Source organism: Gallinula chloropus, assembly GCF_964237585.1.
Source record: "Gallinula chloropus genome assembly, chromosome: 3".
NCBI classification, from domain to species: Eukaryota; Metazoa; Chordata; class Aves; order Gruiformes; family Rallidae; genus Gallinula; species Gallinula chloropus.
Window position 1 is genome coordinate 89,314,854 of NC_140087.1, and position 14,586 is coordinate 89,329,439.

The 14,586-nt window shown below is 39.8% G+C and overlaps 1 protein-coding gene across 1 annotated transcript in view; it reads right to left on the reverse strand.

The window, feature by feature from the left end:
* Positions 1 to 280: 280 nt before the first annotated feature.
* Positions 281 to 14,586, reverse strand: part of SENP6 (SUMO specific peptidase 6) — an 82,095-nt gene continuing 67,789 nt past the window's right edge. The window contains exons 19-24 of the mRNA XM_084261337.1: positions 12,466 to 12,899; positions 9,388 to 9,491; positions 7,236 to 7,324; positions 4,925 to 4,993; positions 4,665 to 4,815; positions 281 to 1,089 (exon numbers count right to left, since the gene is read on the reverse strand). Coding sequence (XP_084117463.1) covers positions 880 to 1,089; positions 4,665 to 4,815; positions 4,925 to 4,993; positions 7,236 to 7,324; positions 9,388 to 9,491; positions 12,466 to 12,899 — 1,057 coding nt within the window. The 3' untranslated portion in view covers positions 281 to 879. The remainder of the gene's footprint in view (positions 1,090 to 4,664; positions 4,816 to 4,924; positions 4,994 to 7,235; positions 7,325 to 9,387; positions 9,492 to 12,465; positions 12,900 to 14,586) is intronic.

A 14,586-nucleotide genomic window follows, 5' to 3' on the forward strand; every position in this document is an offset into this window, starting at 1 on the left:
AATGTAACATTCAGAATTGTAACATAGAAAATGTCATGTGGGCAATCTGCTATTCCAAGTACACTTACCAAAATACAATTTTATAATGAAGAAAGTCTCAAAATACACCTGTACAACAATTGGGATCCACAAAATATGATTTAATAGTATCACTCAAGATCACTTCATTGAAACCACTTTTATAATACTGTTTGAATAGTAATCTCTGGTCAAAGAGCATTCTCCCCCTTTCCCTAGCCCGTCCCACTAAAGCAAGTGTGGAATTTTAATTGCAATGCATATCTTTTAAAACCCCAAATCTGAAGCAGTCCTATTAACTATTACACTGCCTACACTTAGATACTGGGAGGATGGGAATCACCCTCTCTGAGGCCATGGTACACTGAGACACTTACCCATATTATTGTTTGTAGCGCAAGCAGAATAATCTCGTAAAGGGCAACTAAACAGGGTCAAAATATGAATTAATTACCTTACTACCAAATCATTCCCTATGTGTTACTTAAGCCTGCAACATTACAACTTTACTGAAAAAGAAAAAGTTAACCATTTCATCCTATAAATATTTTCTTTATTTGCTTTATGTTTAGAAGTTGCTATTTAAGTTCTATTAACAGAAATACATAACAAAAGCTCCCTAACAAGTGGAAAAAAGTAATTACAAATGCTGAAAAAATTGGCCTCATTAACATATGTACAGACTTGCTTACTTAATACACATCTTTGTGGGAATTAAATCATTTTATGACACACATTTATACAGGCATTAAACATTCCCAAGTAACTTTGAGCAGAGAATACGCCAAATCTTTAGTCTGGGCAGACAAAAATGTATATTTCAGTACTGATTGTGGAGCTAACATGCAACAGATACAACATTCAGTCTGAGCTGCTGTTGATAAGTTGTTCTGTTTTTTCCTGCGAAGATCTTTCCATTGAACCTGGGTCTTTTTGTCCCTTCTTTTCCTTGTTCTGCTGTTCCTGAAGCTTCAGGATTATTTTTCGTATTTCTTCTCTTTTGGTTTTCATTCTTGGGCGTGGAAACCAGTCTGTTAAGTTCATTGGTAGTTCAAAACTCGGAATGGGATTCTGAAAAGAAAGGTCATTTGGATATTAGAATAAGGAGTTACGATTCAAACACCAGAGAGAACTGTAGTGAGAAGAGGTAAACTCTTCTCCACTCATTCCATCAGCATTAAACAAAATTTTGACATTTTTCGTGTTTTGTACACATATAATTAAGGTGAAAATTAACCAAGCTTCAGTATGCTACACAGTAACACTCATCAAGGTCATAGTTCCAGTTATAAGAGTACCCAAGTAACCTACTCTGTTGGCTTCATCTTTTAGACAAAGCATTTGACTGCATAATTGTGTAATATGGTTCTACTAAAAAAAAAAACACCTAAAACTACCACAACATTATAATGACTTAACTTTTTATTTTCTTAAAGGATGACTAGCATCAACAAAATCTAGAGCTGATTAGGAATCTGTGGCTAAAGACTTCTGGTCTTATAAATACCTCTAAGGCCACAAACAACTAGGAAAGTCAGTTTTACATTTCACCTTAAAATACAGGGCCTATATCAAAAGCTCCTGCCTTCCACCTGGCCTTTTTACACTTAATGGACTTTCTTGCTAGAGGTCATTCATCCAAAGAATTATAAGAATTATTATCAGACACTATCTACATCACTTCTTTGACACAGTACAACAATTTCACTCTAACTAAACAACAGTTGGTGGAATAATGTCTTCTCTTAAAGAAATTCCTCCTTTTGTGTATTCCAGTTTATGTACTTATCAGGTTATTTAAGAGAAAATTTCATTTATCCACTGAACTAACAATAGCAAGGCTACTTGGGGAAAAAACTAGTCACATTCTGCACAGGATCACGTCAATGCCTAATACTGCACAAGCAACATTACTCAGTATCCAGTTGGTCATCAATCAGCAACAACCAAAAATACCAACCCTAAATTGAACTGGCTTTGCTCCTTAACACAAGCAGCAAACAGATTTCAGAAGAATGACACTAACTGATGCAGAAATCCATGGGCAAAACTGAATAGATTTTCTATCATTTCAAATTACGAACTGGGCCCGACGAAGGACAAGAACACGGACAAAATCTAACGGCTGCGGTTACCGACAACAGAAACATGTTTCAAACCAGTCTGAACGCATCCTTAACTAGGGCGGTTTGTCGCTCAGTTTGGGGGAGAAAAGCAGCGACACGGGTCATCAGCCAGTTGTGCCCCTACTCTGCTGCCCCGGAGCTTCCTATTTGCTTTGCGAGATGTTTCGTCGCGAACCGACACAGGCCGCTGCCCCCCCCAAACGCCGGCTCCCCCCGAGCGGCGCTCAGCACCGCAGGAGCTCGGGGCTGCAGGCGGAGCCTCTCGCCGCCTGCCGCGCTCCGGCCCCGCCGAGCCCCGGCCCCGCGGCGGCCCCTGGCGGCCAGAGCTACGCACCGGGCAGCCCGGCTAACCCGTGCCGGCCGCCCCGCAGGGTACCCCGGCCCCGCATTCCGCAGGTCAAAGCGGTGCCTCGTGGGCCGAAGCTGATCAGGGACGGTGTTGAGGGAGGGCTGAAAACGCCACGTGCTGTGGCAGGGCTGCTCCGCATTTCTCTACCTACTCTATCCAACCAGTCTTGGTTTTAAATGAAACACGTTGTGATTTTAACCCCTTTAATTAAGGGAAGGTACTTTAAACCCACCAAGAAGAAAAAGGTGTGCCTGAACAGTCCACAAACACGAAATGAAGCTCCCCTTCCTACTCACTCCCCATGCAGCTTTTTTGGCTGCTGAAAATGAGACATTGCTGAGAGATTTTGGGGGTCTTGGTCCACCATGAGCTGGCAGTGTGCCCAGGCAGCCGGGAGCACCAACTGTATCCTGGGGGGCATCAAGCATGGCACTGCCAGTCAGTCCAGGGAGGGGACTGTCGCGCTCTACAATGTGCTGGCGTGGCCTCATCTCGAGTACTGGGTGCAGTTTTGGGAACCACAGTACAAGAGGGACACAAAAATATTGGAGAGTGTCGAAAGGAAGGCAGCGTGGATGAGGAAGGGTCTGGAGGGGAAGTCTTAGGAGAGGCAGAAGTCCCTTGATTTGTTCAGCCTGGAGAAAAGGAAACTGAGGGGAGACCTCATCACAGTCTATGGCTTCCTGGCAAGGGGGAGCAAAGGGACAGGGGCTGATCTCCTCTCTTTGGTGACCAGCAATTGACCTGAGGGAATGGCATGAAGCTGAGACAGGAGAGGTTTGGGTTGGATATTAGGAAGAGGTTCTTCACTGAGAGCGTATTCGGGCACTGGAACAGGGCCCCCAGGGAACGGGTCACAGCGCTGAGCTTGACTGAGTTCAAGGAGCATCTGGACAATGCAGTCAGCGACATGCTCTGACTTGGCTGGCCCTGTGTGGAGCCAGGAGTTGGACTCAATGATCCTTATGGGTCCTTTCCAACTCAGGATATCCTGTGATTCTATGATTTGTGCAATTTCTCAAACACACCAACTCGGTAACTGTGAGACAGTCACAGTCAGGCTCTGTACAGCCAGTACAGGTTTTCCTTTCCCACTCCTGTCACATCTGTGATTACCCTGTGATTTGCTATCTGACACATCTACGCACCATCCTTCTTCCCTGGCAGACAAAGCTGCTGCATGCTGCAAGACCCGGCAGGACAAGGGATTCATCCTCACATAATTCAGGAATCAATTTGCAAGAAGGAAAGTGCCAAGATTACTAAAATTTGGATGGTCCTCATTTCCCCTCTGTACCAAACAGGAAGCACTCAAGGATGGTTCTAAGCTCTCAAGGGCTCATTGGTAAAGCAAAAGCCCATTATACATTTGTGCTTCATTTTGCATAAACGCACCCTGCTAAAGCCCTGCTGCTCTCATACAGAGGATGAGCAAAGGGAGGGCAGAGGACCAGAGAAGGAACCACCATTTTTCTCAGGAAAGGGATAACTGCCGGGGAGTTTAGCAACAGTGCTCCCAGAGTATTGTGGGCTGTAAACAGTGTCCCATGCAGGCGACATCTCACTTGACCATCTCTTCTCGCAACCGAGACCTGAGTGCGCTACTCCTTCCTTCCACTTGTGAAAGGAGCTGTAACTTGAACGCCAGCACAGTTAAAATAAGAGTTCAACCAGTCTCCTCAGTGGAATCAAGATCTGGCCTTTTGCTGTAACGATTCCAGTTATGTGTTTTCATGCAAGTAAAATAAAGTCTAAACTAGTGCTGTCATATATATTGGGAGCCACATTTCATACAGAAAAGGAACAAGCTTTCTGTAACACATCTTTACTTTGCATTTTGAATTCATAAACTCTGTTTCTTAACGGCTGACTTTGAAAGGTATGCAGCAGTATGAAAGGTAAGAACATAAAAAGGAAGGCTCTACAACTTTCTTTGCATTTTCTCAGAAAAACCCACAGCTTTCCATTTCTGGTACGTGTGTGCAACTAAACTTACTTTTCAAAAATGTATTCACCGTTAGGTATGTTAATGTATAAATTGTTTTATAATGTCATCTAATAAACAGCTCTAAGAGCTACACTAGACAATCTTTTTATAATTCTAATTATTTTAATAGCTCATATTTGATTGCTGCAGAAGATAAAACAGTTACACAGACAGATACACATACCTCGAAAAAACTCTCCACATACTGCAGTATGTACACTCCACAATCACTGAAGTTGTTCTGTTGTGGCACTTTGGGGTTGGAACCTTTCATGACATCTTTGGAAAAGCTCCTTTTGTTGCCTTTCCTGACTTCCCACTCCACTTCTAAATATCTGTGGTGAAAGACCATGCAAATTCAAACTCTGTTTCTTGCACAATTTTGCAAAACAACACAGACACGCACAAACCCAAACTGCCCCGAAACCCAGACAGGAAACTTACTCCCTTAGTGTTTTCACAACGTTTGACCGGGAAGGGCCTCTCAAGGAGTCCATAAGCAAAATGCAGGGCCTAAGAGAGAACACAAATGCTGAAGCACAGAATGTTTTACAGTAGTTTGGAAAGCACAGCGTTACACAGCTCACTAGCTATGACGTACTTTACAGGGTGACTTTGAACAAAGCTAAATCAATACCGTGAAGTTTTGCCAGTGCTGCTGCAATCCCCTAACAGGGATATAGCTAAAGGCAAAGTTACCCTTAGATTTAACCATACACTAAGTATGCCTAGGAGTCCACTTCCAAAATACAGTCCTGTCATCCTGCAAACATCTGTTACAGGCAAAAACTAGTTGCTTAAAACCCTCTCAGATGTCTACTGCTCTTCTCAGTGCACCAGGTGACTGGGACATTGGCACAAGCCCAGGAAGTAAGGCACAGAACCCATACACATCCTTCTGGAGTAGCTGCTGGAGGACAGATGGGACAGCCCACAGCACCCCAGAGGTAACACTGAGTATGCATGTTCTAGAAGTCATCCCAGCCAATGCATCTGAAATCTACCTGGTATTTACACAGAAAAGACACACATACTCTAATTGAAAGGCTTTAGAAAAATAATGTATCTGTAAAAAAGAATTTTCTAGAGAACCAATTCTCCCTGAACGGTCTCTTGCATACTACAGATGCTCACATCTTACTACCCGCTCTACAGGACACTGTCTTTGCAGTAACTATAAACGTTTCACAGTCCCATCAGCTGCCTGTACATAACAGCTGGATTTAGACATCAAAGCTAACCCACACCGGAGTTCAGATTCTCAGCACGAGAAGCAAGATGTATTTTGAGGGATAAATAGGGTGCAGAGTACTTCTCACAAAGCTCTGCTTTCTCTTTTCTAACAGCAGCACACGTGCATTCAGACAAGGTGTCCGTTACAGAAACTGCAAACCAGTGAATTCAGACAAAGTACTGTATGCATTTATGTAAAGGTTTGTTTGCATTTATAAATTAATTTATATGTACACAATTTTTTAGGCATAAGCATATAATAGCTTGAAAAATGGTTAACTTCTGATTTTAAAAAGTTACTAAAAAACCCAATGCTTTTTAAAAATGCAGAGTCCAGTAACCCAGTACTGGGGTTGGGGAAGTTAAAAACCTTTTCAAGATCTTTTCTTTGTCATGCAGAAATAACTTATAATATTCTAATAGTAACATATTTAAGTGCCCTTAATGACTTTTGATATCAAAGTATCAAAGATCTTATGAAATTTCATGTTTGGATTAAAATAATATCCAGTGGAAAGTATTTTGTACAGGTAATCCATTGTCAGAATGGGACAAGTTTAGACAAGCTATCATCAGAAGCTCATAAATATCCTTAGAATTCACCACACATGGGTATTTTGTTAACTCTCTGTGAAAATTATCTTAAGACTAATTCACACACATTTCAAATGATGTATTGATATATAATTTTATTCTGTGCCATAATACTGTTTTGTGAGAGCTTTTATCCTTCCAGTAACCCTTACATTCACAAAGAAGGAAATACAAACATGGATAAATAAATTGTGGAAAAATATAGAGGAAATTGTCAGGACAACATTCTTAGTAATACTATGTATGGATCTGGAAACATGCATTTCTGTCACACATTACTGTGGTCAGTGATTAGTAAGAAATAATATATGGGTTTCAAACACTAAAATAAAAATTAAGATTTTTCAAATCCAGAACAGGTGAAAAAGTAACACCCCCCCCCCCCCAAATTCCATTTAGTACTAAGGGATACTCTTATTAGAGAAAAAAGAATGATACTAAGAACACAGTGAGAGACAATAAAGAGCTAGAGCACATTTAGGTAAGAAATGGGGGCAGTTAAAAATTCCTGTACTAATATGAGTGACAGAAAAAGGTTTTCTTTAGTATCAATTTAATTATTTTCATTTACAGACATTAATCTATTTTTTAATATAGAAGGATACACTTGAACATCCTTCTGCACCTGCTTTTTGTAGGACTCTGAGTGCAAGATATCAAACAGCCTTATCTGAAGAAATAATCTTCACTTGCCTGAAGCAGCACACAGGCTTAACAGAAACCCTAAGAGCTATTATTTCACTAGCAGATTTGTTCATTAACTTTTATTTTTACTGATGATGAAGCTACTATAAAATTCTCTCTCAAACACTAATAACATGCTCATTAAAGTGTTTGAAGTCTGATGTATGATCATTTCCCATAATTGCTGTCTTTTATGTTTCATAAACTTCTAAGAAATGCTATTTTAACTGTTTTAAATACTTACTGTTTGCAGATAGTAGGCTTCAGGTGCCACTGTCCCGTTTCTGTACTACAGTTATCATCTACAAGGCCACCATCATCACTACTGTCTTCCTACAGAAGGAACATGTTTACAGGTGTTTAAAAACTAAGGCTGTTTTTCAAACAGTTGCAAAAGAAATTATTGTTATACTTACCATTTTTATTCAAGATCAATAACATAAGTTAAACAAAGAAGTGGTAGCTTTAATCTGAAACCATTCAATTGTTTGTCAAGTTTGCATTACCCACATTTAGTCACATGGTTTCTCAAATCCACGCTGGAACAACAGGAATTGAATGGTGCTATTTATTTAACAACTGTTGAAAATAGAAAAAAGCTGCAACTGACATTTTCAAAGCATTGCTGGCTTAAAAGATGTGCATCTCCATTATTTGGTTATAATCCAAATCAATACTTTCCCTCACTAATGATTACTAGAAGCCTGCTTGGCAGTCTCATGTATGTTTTCTAGGTGAAATGAGACAAAATCCACAATGAACTTTGCTCCAGAATGCACCAACCTTGTTCTTCATGGAAGGAAAACTGAACCACCATGATATTAGGTATCACGGCTTGCAAAGCAAGTCATGCCACAAACCCAGGGACATCCTCTGACCTCTCAATTCCAATACTGATTGCTATGAAGGGTATGGAAGTTTTAAGATCAAACCCACTAAGCTATCCCAGTATCCCAGAGATCCATAGTTTGCTACCCTTTTACTGAGTTTACTATTGGTACCACAGGCCTCTATGTTACAGGGAAAGAGTTGCTAACATCACTAACGTGCAGGGTACCAGGACTGAAATCCTTGTGCTACGCCACGAAGACGTTATCATATTAGAAATGCCTGCCTGGTGCCTAATACACTTGTTTCTGTTGCAGTCTCAAGTCCATGTTTGGCAGATGTGCAGGTGCACTCTGCCTGTCATGGTGTACCATTTCTACACTTGCTTTATGTATTCTAGAAGATACCAGAAAGCATTTCAGCCTGAGGTAACTTCTAAGCTACACTGCACCCAGGAAACTCAGCATCTTTTCCTCCTCTCAAGGAACACAGCTGGCCATGTGCTGTCTTCCCTGCCTTCAGGCCATGTGCTTCAGATTGGAAACACTCCACTACTCATTCTCCATCTTCAGGGAACTCTTAACTGCTAGAAAATAGAAAGGCACTTCCATCAAGCAAGAATCACAGAATGTTTGGACAAGTGGCAAGACAGGAGAAGTGGGTTGAGTCTGTATGAAAAGCATAGTCAGTTTTCAACATAAACTGGAGCTGTTACATGCTTGCACACATATACATACTATTTGGAAGTGGTTACAAATGGCTGCAGACTTTGGAAAATAATTTTTTGTTCTGGACTCAAAGGTGAAACAGAGGTAATTCCTACACTGTATATCTGATAGCCTCCAATTCTTTATTTCGGATAACCTGGAGTCATACACCTGGAATACGAACAGGAAGGCCAATTAGAAGGAGTAAATGTATGACTCCTAGCTTGCTCACATTGAACTTACACTGTAGAAGCAACAGGGCTATGGAATAATGCCTTCATACCCAGATGGGAGTCAGTAAAGGATGCTTTAATGATCAGTCTTTCCACAGCTCTAAAATCTAAATATTTTACAATCTGAACAAGAACACTACTCAATTATAAATCCACATTGTTTAAATTGGATTAGGAGAAGCACCAACAAATCAAAGCAGCAGAGTAGCACCTACTTATAAATGTTCCCATTTATGTCCAAGAAATTCAGCTGAAAGAAGAGCAACTTGTCCTTGGGCTGGGAGGTAAACATGGGGGTGGGGGAAATGAAAGATAGAAATGTGCCGACTTTCAGAGTTTCCACTAAAATCTTTGTGTAATATTGTCACTATGCAAAACACTCAGAAAATTAAATGCAGGATCAGTACAGCAGTTTCCTATTACACAGTTTAATGAAGGAATGTACAATCTTGTCCTGTCAGATAATTTGCAAATTTCTGTAGGTAACCAGTGCTTTAAATCTGACACCTGTAAAGATAACTAGCTTTAGGCAACACACATTGACAATATGTATACAGCTTTTAAGCTGCCCATTCAAAATGTAACACAATAGTTCACATTTCCTAAATAAAATTACTAAATTCTTTACCTGGTTATCTTGGTCTTCAGAAAAATCTATAAGCTCATCTTCATTTAGTTTACTGCCATCAGCTGAGTCTTCACTATAGTTTAGCCTGATTTTGTGCAATCCATCTGTATCAATCACAGACAGTAGTATATTTAAACATCAAATACCAGGTCATCATTTTAAATGCCTCAAATTTGCTCAGGATTGCTCATAATAACTCTGTATTTTATGCATGCACATGAACAAAAGTGAAACGTTTCCTCTAAGTAACACAGCAGAAACTGCTCCTTATTCTGTGAGACACCTGAAAAAAATTCTAAAGACCCAGACTAAAACCCAGCATGAAATTACCCTGTAGTTCCAGGAAGCCTTTACAACAGTATACACTGGTACTGCTACCAAAAGGGGCAGCCTCGTTTGGTCCCAATTATAACTGCTTGCTTCCATCCCCAACTGGCTCCTTCCATGACACCAAATACACCCACATACAATGGACCAGACTGAGGAAGTCAGTCACAAACATATTACTTAACTTGAATCCGTTCCTTCATCAGATTTGCTGTGTAGGTACATGAAGACATGTGCTGTTGGGAACATGCTGCTAGGAAAGGTGGAATGCATGACCAAGTCTCCTGGGAGTAGCAGCTTTGAAATGCTCATGCAAGTTCACTGTTTGCTACATAAAAAAAGATTATCTCTAAATTCACTTCCTACCCCCATACATATTTGGTCACTTGGAAAACAGCACAAGAAGAAATAGAGAACAGCAACATTATGGCTGTACCTGTGAAAGCAGCAGCTACAGACATACAGGCTCACTAGTCTTGCTATACTACCATGCAAGAGTTCAGAACAGATTTTGATGGGAAAAATAATAAACTAAGTGAAAATAAGTGAAAAATTACTAACTCATGCCAGCAACACTTGAAATCATAAGAAAACATTTCCTAGAAAAGGGCTATGTATCACATTTAAGCTATCACAAAAACAGAAGTGTTGGTTACAGTGTCACTGGAGAATGTATTACTCATTAATGAAAAGCAAGTTTTCTTTAAAAAGAGTAAATAGGGCAATGAACTAGCTACAACAAAACCCACAAAAAAAACCCCAAAATGGAGAAGACGTGCATTTGAGGATACTTCAGCAGTGAACCTGAAGTAACACTCTGGAAAGAGGTTACCAGTGGAGTTCCACAGGGATAAACCTCGGAATTAGTCTTACTCAGTATCTTTGGAAAGACCTTAGCACAAGAAGTAGGCCATATATGAACGTGACTTATTACTGACAGATCCCTAAAAAATAAAAAATGATACTAAGAAGAAGCACAATTCATATAATAATTGCAGAATAAAAAGGGGATTACTTAAATAATAAGGAAATACATATTTTCAATTATTTCTTCAAGGTTACTTAGGTATCAATCAGGTCCTACTGATTTACAAGTCCAACACCAGGAAACTAAGTTTAGGCTCCCCTGTATAGTAGCAGGGTCTCACAATGCGTAAACCATCATCAGAACAGAGAGCTACTCAACTGAAGAGCTACTCTGTATCTACTTTAGGATGAAAAGAGGAGGTATCTTGATTTCATTGACTACAGTATCAGAGGCATCTGCTGTCTTCTGAGATGTCCTAGGATATCCAGCACATACATATGGATTTGGTAGAGTCAAGACCAACACCCTTCTGGAGCAACAGATGCAGGTGAGGCAGAAAGCCCAAATCTTACATCCTCATCATCCTCATCTTCCAGATGGTTGAAATGGAGTTTAGATACACCATGCATCTAAATTTATCTGCCAAAACATATGCTTACTGTCAATCTCAAATTGCATCTCAACTTTAAACCAGGATTGTGACCTGTAAGAATGCCTGCATTATGAAAGGGTGCAACAAGAGAGCATGAGAGTGTGAGTGTCTTAGCAACAGAATGGCCATCAGCCACCAATAAAATGCAGCCATAAAAAAGAAAAAAAAAAACAAACCAACAAACCCCACATCAAAAAAGATTCTTGGAAAAATATGTTCCACAAAGGACACTCCAACTAATTCCAGACAAGTAACAGTAGCAGCATCCAAGATGCCTGAGACCATTTCATACAGCAGCAATTATCGTGAACAGTAACAGCCACACAGAAAATGAAAAATCAATTCAAACAAGAGCAGATCTACACACACCCCCAACACCACCCCCAAGACCTGATAGGAGAAGTGACAATGTTATCACCAATTAATAAAGTTAGATTAGAAAGAAGAAGAGTGTTTATACCCACAAAACCACCACAGCTGTAATGGCCTGCGGTATACAGATTAGACCACATAACTGTTGTACTGTAAGATACGCAGTTACTTACTGTGTAAATTAAGTCAGTAGGAATGCTACCAGTGACTAAAGTAAAAGTTTTCACATGGCCAGATGTTTTGTACTCTATACCTCAAGGAGATCCAAACCTTGCAATGAGCAGAGAAAACAATCTTTACCTAATTTCTTCATCTGCCTTTAAAAGTATGTCAGCGCCTTTGTTCACTTTAATACAAACGTTCCAAGATCACTGAAATTGGCCTCCACAGAAGTTCTGCATGGAAAAAGCCTCTCTACATGTAACACAGAGGCCATATGAGTGTTTTTTTCTTCTTAAATTTTTCTGTGTCATTCCCTTCTATAGGGACTTTAAAGAACCTAATGGCTTCGAAGCAAAACCTCAAATGCTAGAAGACACTGGAACTAAGGTTGCCCACACAATCTGAATTTAGTTCCCCCATGCACACACATTATGAAGATCCCTGATCAACTATTCTTGGCTCCTTAAAAATTACAGTTTTAAGTGATATCTACAAAATTATTTTGTGTGGAAAAGGTCAAATGAATCTGATGCAGAACAAGTGTTTTATCTCCAGTCTTATACCATGAGAGTTCACTCAACAGCCACAAAAACATTATATATGGTACTAGCTATAAATTACTTATATTGCAGGCACTTAGGCTTCAGCCACACACTAACCTATAAAAGTATGAAGTTTACCCAATTGCAGATGCAGTAACAGATGTGACATCTCAATATTTTTTCATTAAAATATGCATATTTTTACCACTACATACCCATAGATTGGCTAGCAGTTGTGAATTCACCCTGTATACCATTTTCATCTGGAGTCCTATGGTCAAGTTTATGGCATGCTGATTCCACAGTGTTAGGTTCTTCCGCATCAGTGTCTATTTGACTTAGTTTTTTGAAAGCACTTTTTCCCCTACAAGGGCTTCTTCTACAACATGAAGATTCACTGTCCTCTGTTTCAGTGTTTGGGTCAATTAAAGCTGTATTAAACTTTTTGGTCAATGTCTTCTTTGCTGTGGACTTGGAAGGCGAGCTTTGTCCATCTAACTCATTTGGCAAAGGAGATGGGGTGTTGCTCTCTCCATCTGAAGATGAAGATTTTAGCTGTGATGCAGCATTTTCATGGTAGTAGGGATTTGGTTCATATTTGGGTTTTTCTAAACCAGGAAAACAGATGACAGCCAAAAACCAATGAGCACTGCAAAAGAAAAAGATACATAAAAACCTAGAAATTACATTAATGCTCATGGTTAAACCTGAAGATGGTAAAAAAAGGCAACAAACACTGAGTGTGCAAAAACACACATACACACACAAAACATCCAAATCCTGTCCCCCCCAGTTATCGAAGATAGATTGTAAAAGATGTTTACTTTTCTGGGTTCTGCTCAAGCCTAAAGGTAAGAGCACTCCATGCAAGTAGTCACTAACAAATTCATTAACATGATACAGTTAGTTGAGAACAGGTGCTGCCTAAATCTTTATTTCAATTTGTTCATATTTCACACATTCTTTTCCTTCTTTGACGTGTATTTCTTGTTCAACATTTTCTTTATCACTGCATGAATTAGAGACTGTAGAATTCACGTTTTATGTCTGTATGATGTTTTCTAGTAGTTCAGCACTAGTAACACAGGAAGTCAAATCTGAAAGTATGAATTCCTCATATTCTTCTGCCCATGAGATGTTCCAATTGTACATGACGCTACAGATTTTTAGAGAAATGTTGCGAATAGTGAATTAAAAAAGGGGAGAGAAGAGCATTCACAGTGCTATCACCATGAGTCTGTTGTCCTCCTCACCCTACACAGAACTGACATTCTAACCCTTTCAGGATCAAAAATAGTTATATCCCCCAACACAAAATGAGCTGGGAGATAAGCTTTGCCCCAGTTTCCTCCTTTTCTCCTTGCTGCTTTGGACTTCATTGCCTTGCCACTCAACCAGAAAGCGAGCAGCAACAAATTCAGAGACTGAGGCATTGCAAGTAGCTATTGACTGACCTGTTCTAGAAATTTTCTGACAGTTCTCCATTTATATGTCAATTCAATGTAAAGACAAGAGATACATACCAGAGAGAGATACTTAAAGTAACCAACAACAAAACCTCAAAACATTTTCTGACTAAAAAAATAAGTTAAGACCACTCCAGTTCACTACTCTCTAACCATTTTGAAACGCAAGAAACAAGGGAAAAGAGCAGTCAAATATATAGCAACCTGGAAAAATCCGCTATCCTTCTGTGTCATGGCAATATAAGGAAGGAGACACTTAGCAAGTGACAGCTCTGCTACTCAGATAGAAGCCTACAAGCCTACATACTTGCTAGTTTTTGTATTCTTCCCCAGGTATCTCCCCAGCCTCCTCCCTGTCCTGCAATAGCATTTTTTCCTCATAATGGGAGTATTTCATTGTTGTGTCACTTTTTTTGGATAAGATGCTAACAGATTTAGAGATGGTCAGCTTTTTTCTTCCTCAAAACTCAGTGCTGGGTTTCAGGGGAAGGGGGAAGTTACATGCTTGAGGGAAGAGAGAATATCAAGGTGCACCCAAGAAAATATTAGCAGCTACTTACAATAAATTTAAAATAAAATAAATATGGAAGACCTAATCTAGCTTTCTCTGCCAGAAGGCAGGTCAAAACCAACAATAAAATCCAACCACATTCCCCCAGGTCATAGCATCTCATATTCTGCTGTCAGTGCTTGTGAATAGCTCTCTCAGGGATTTACCACTTTAAAACAAAGACAGATCTTTTGTCAGTTACCTCCTTATGTCCCTCTAAGCTAGCCTCAGAATTCAGCTGGGGAAGGGGCAGGAAAAGAGAGGATTCAGAAAGCCTCCTCCCACTACACAATGGCACAGTACCTGGATAAATTTCTCTG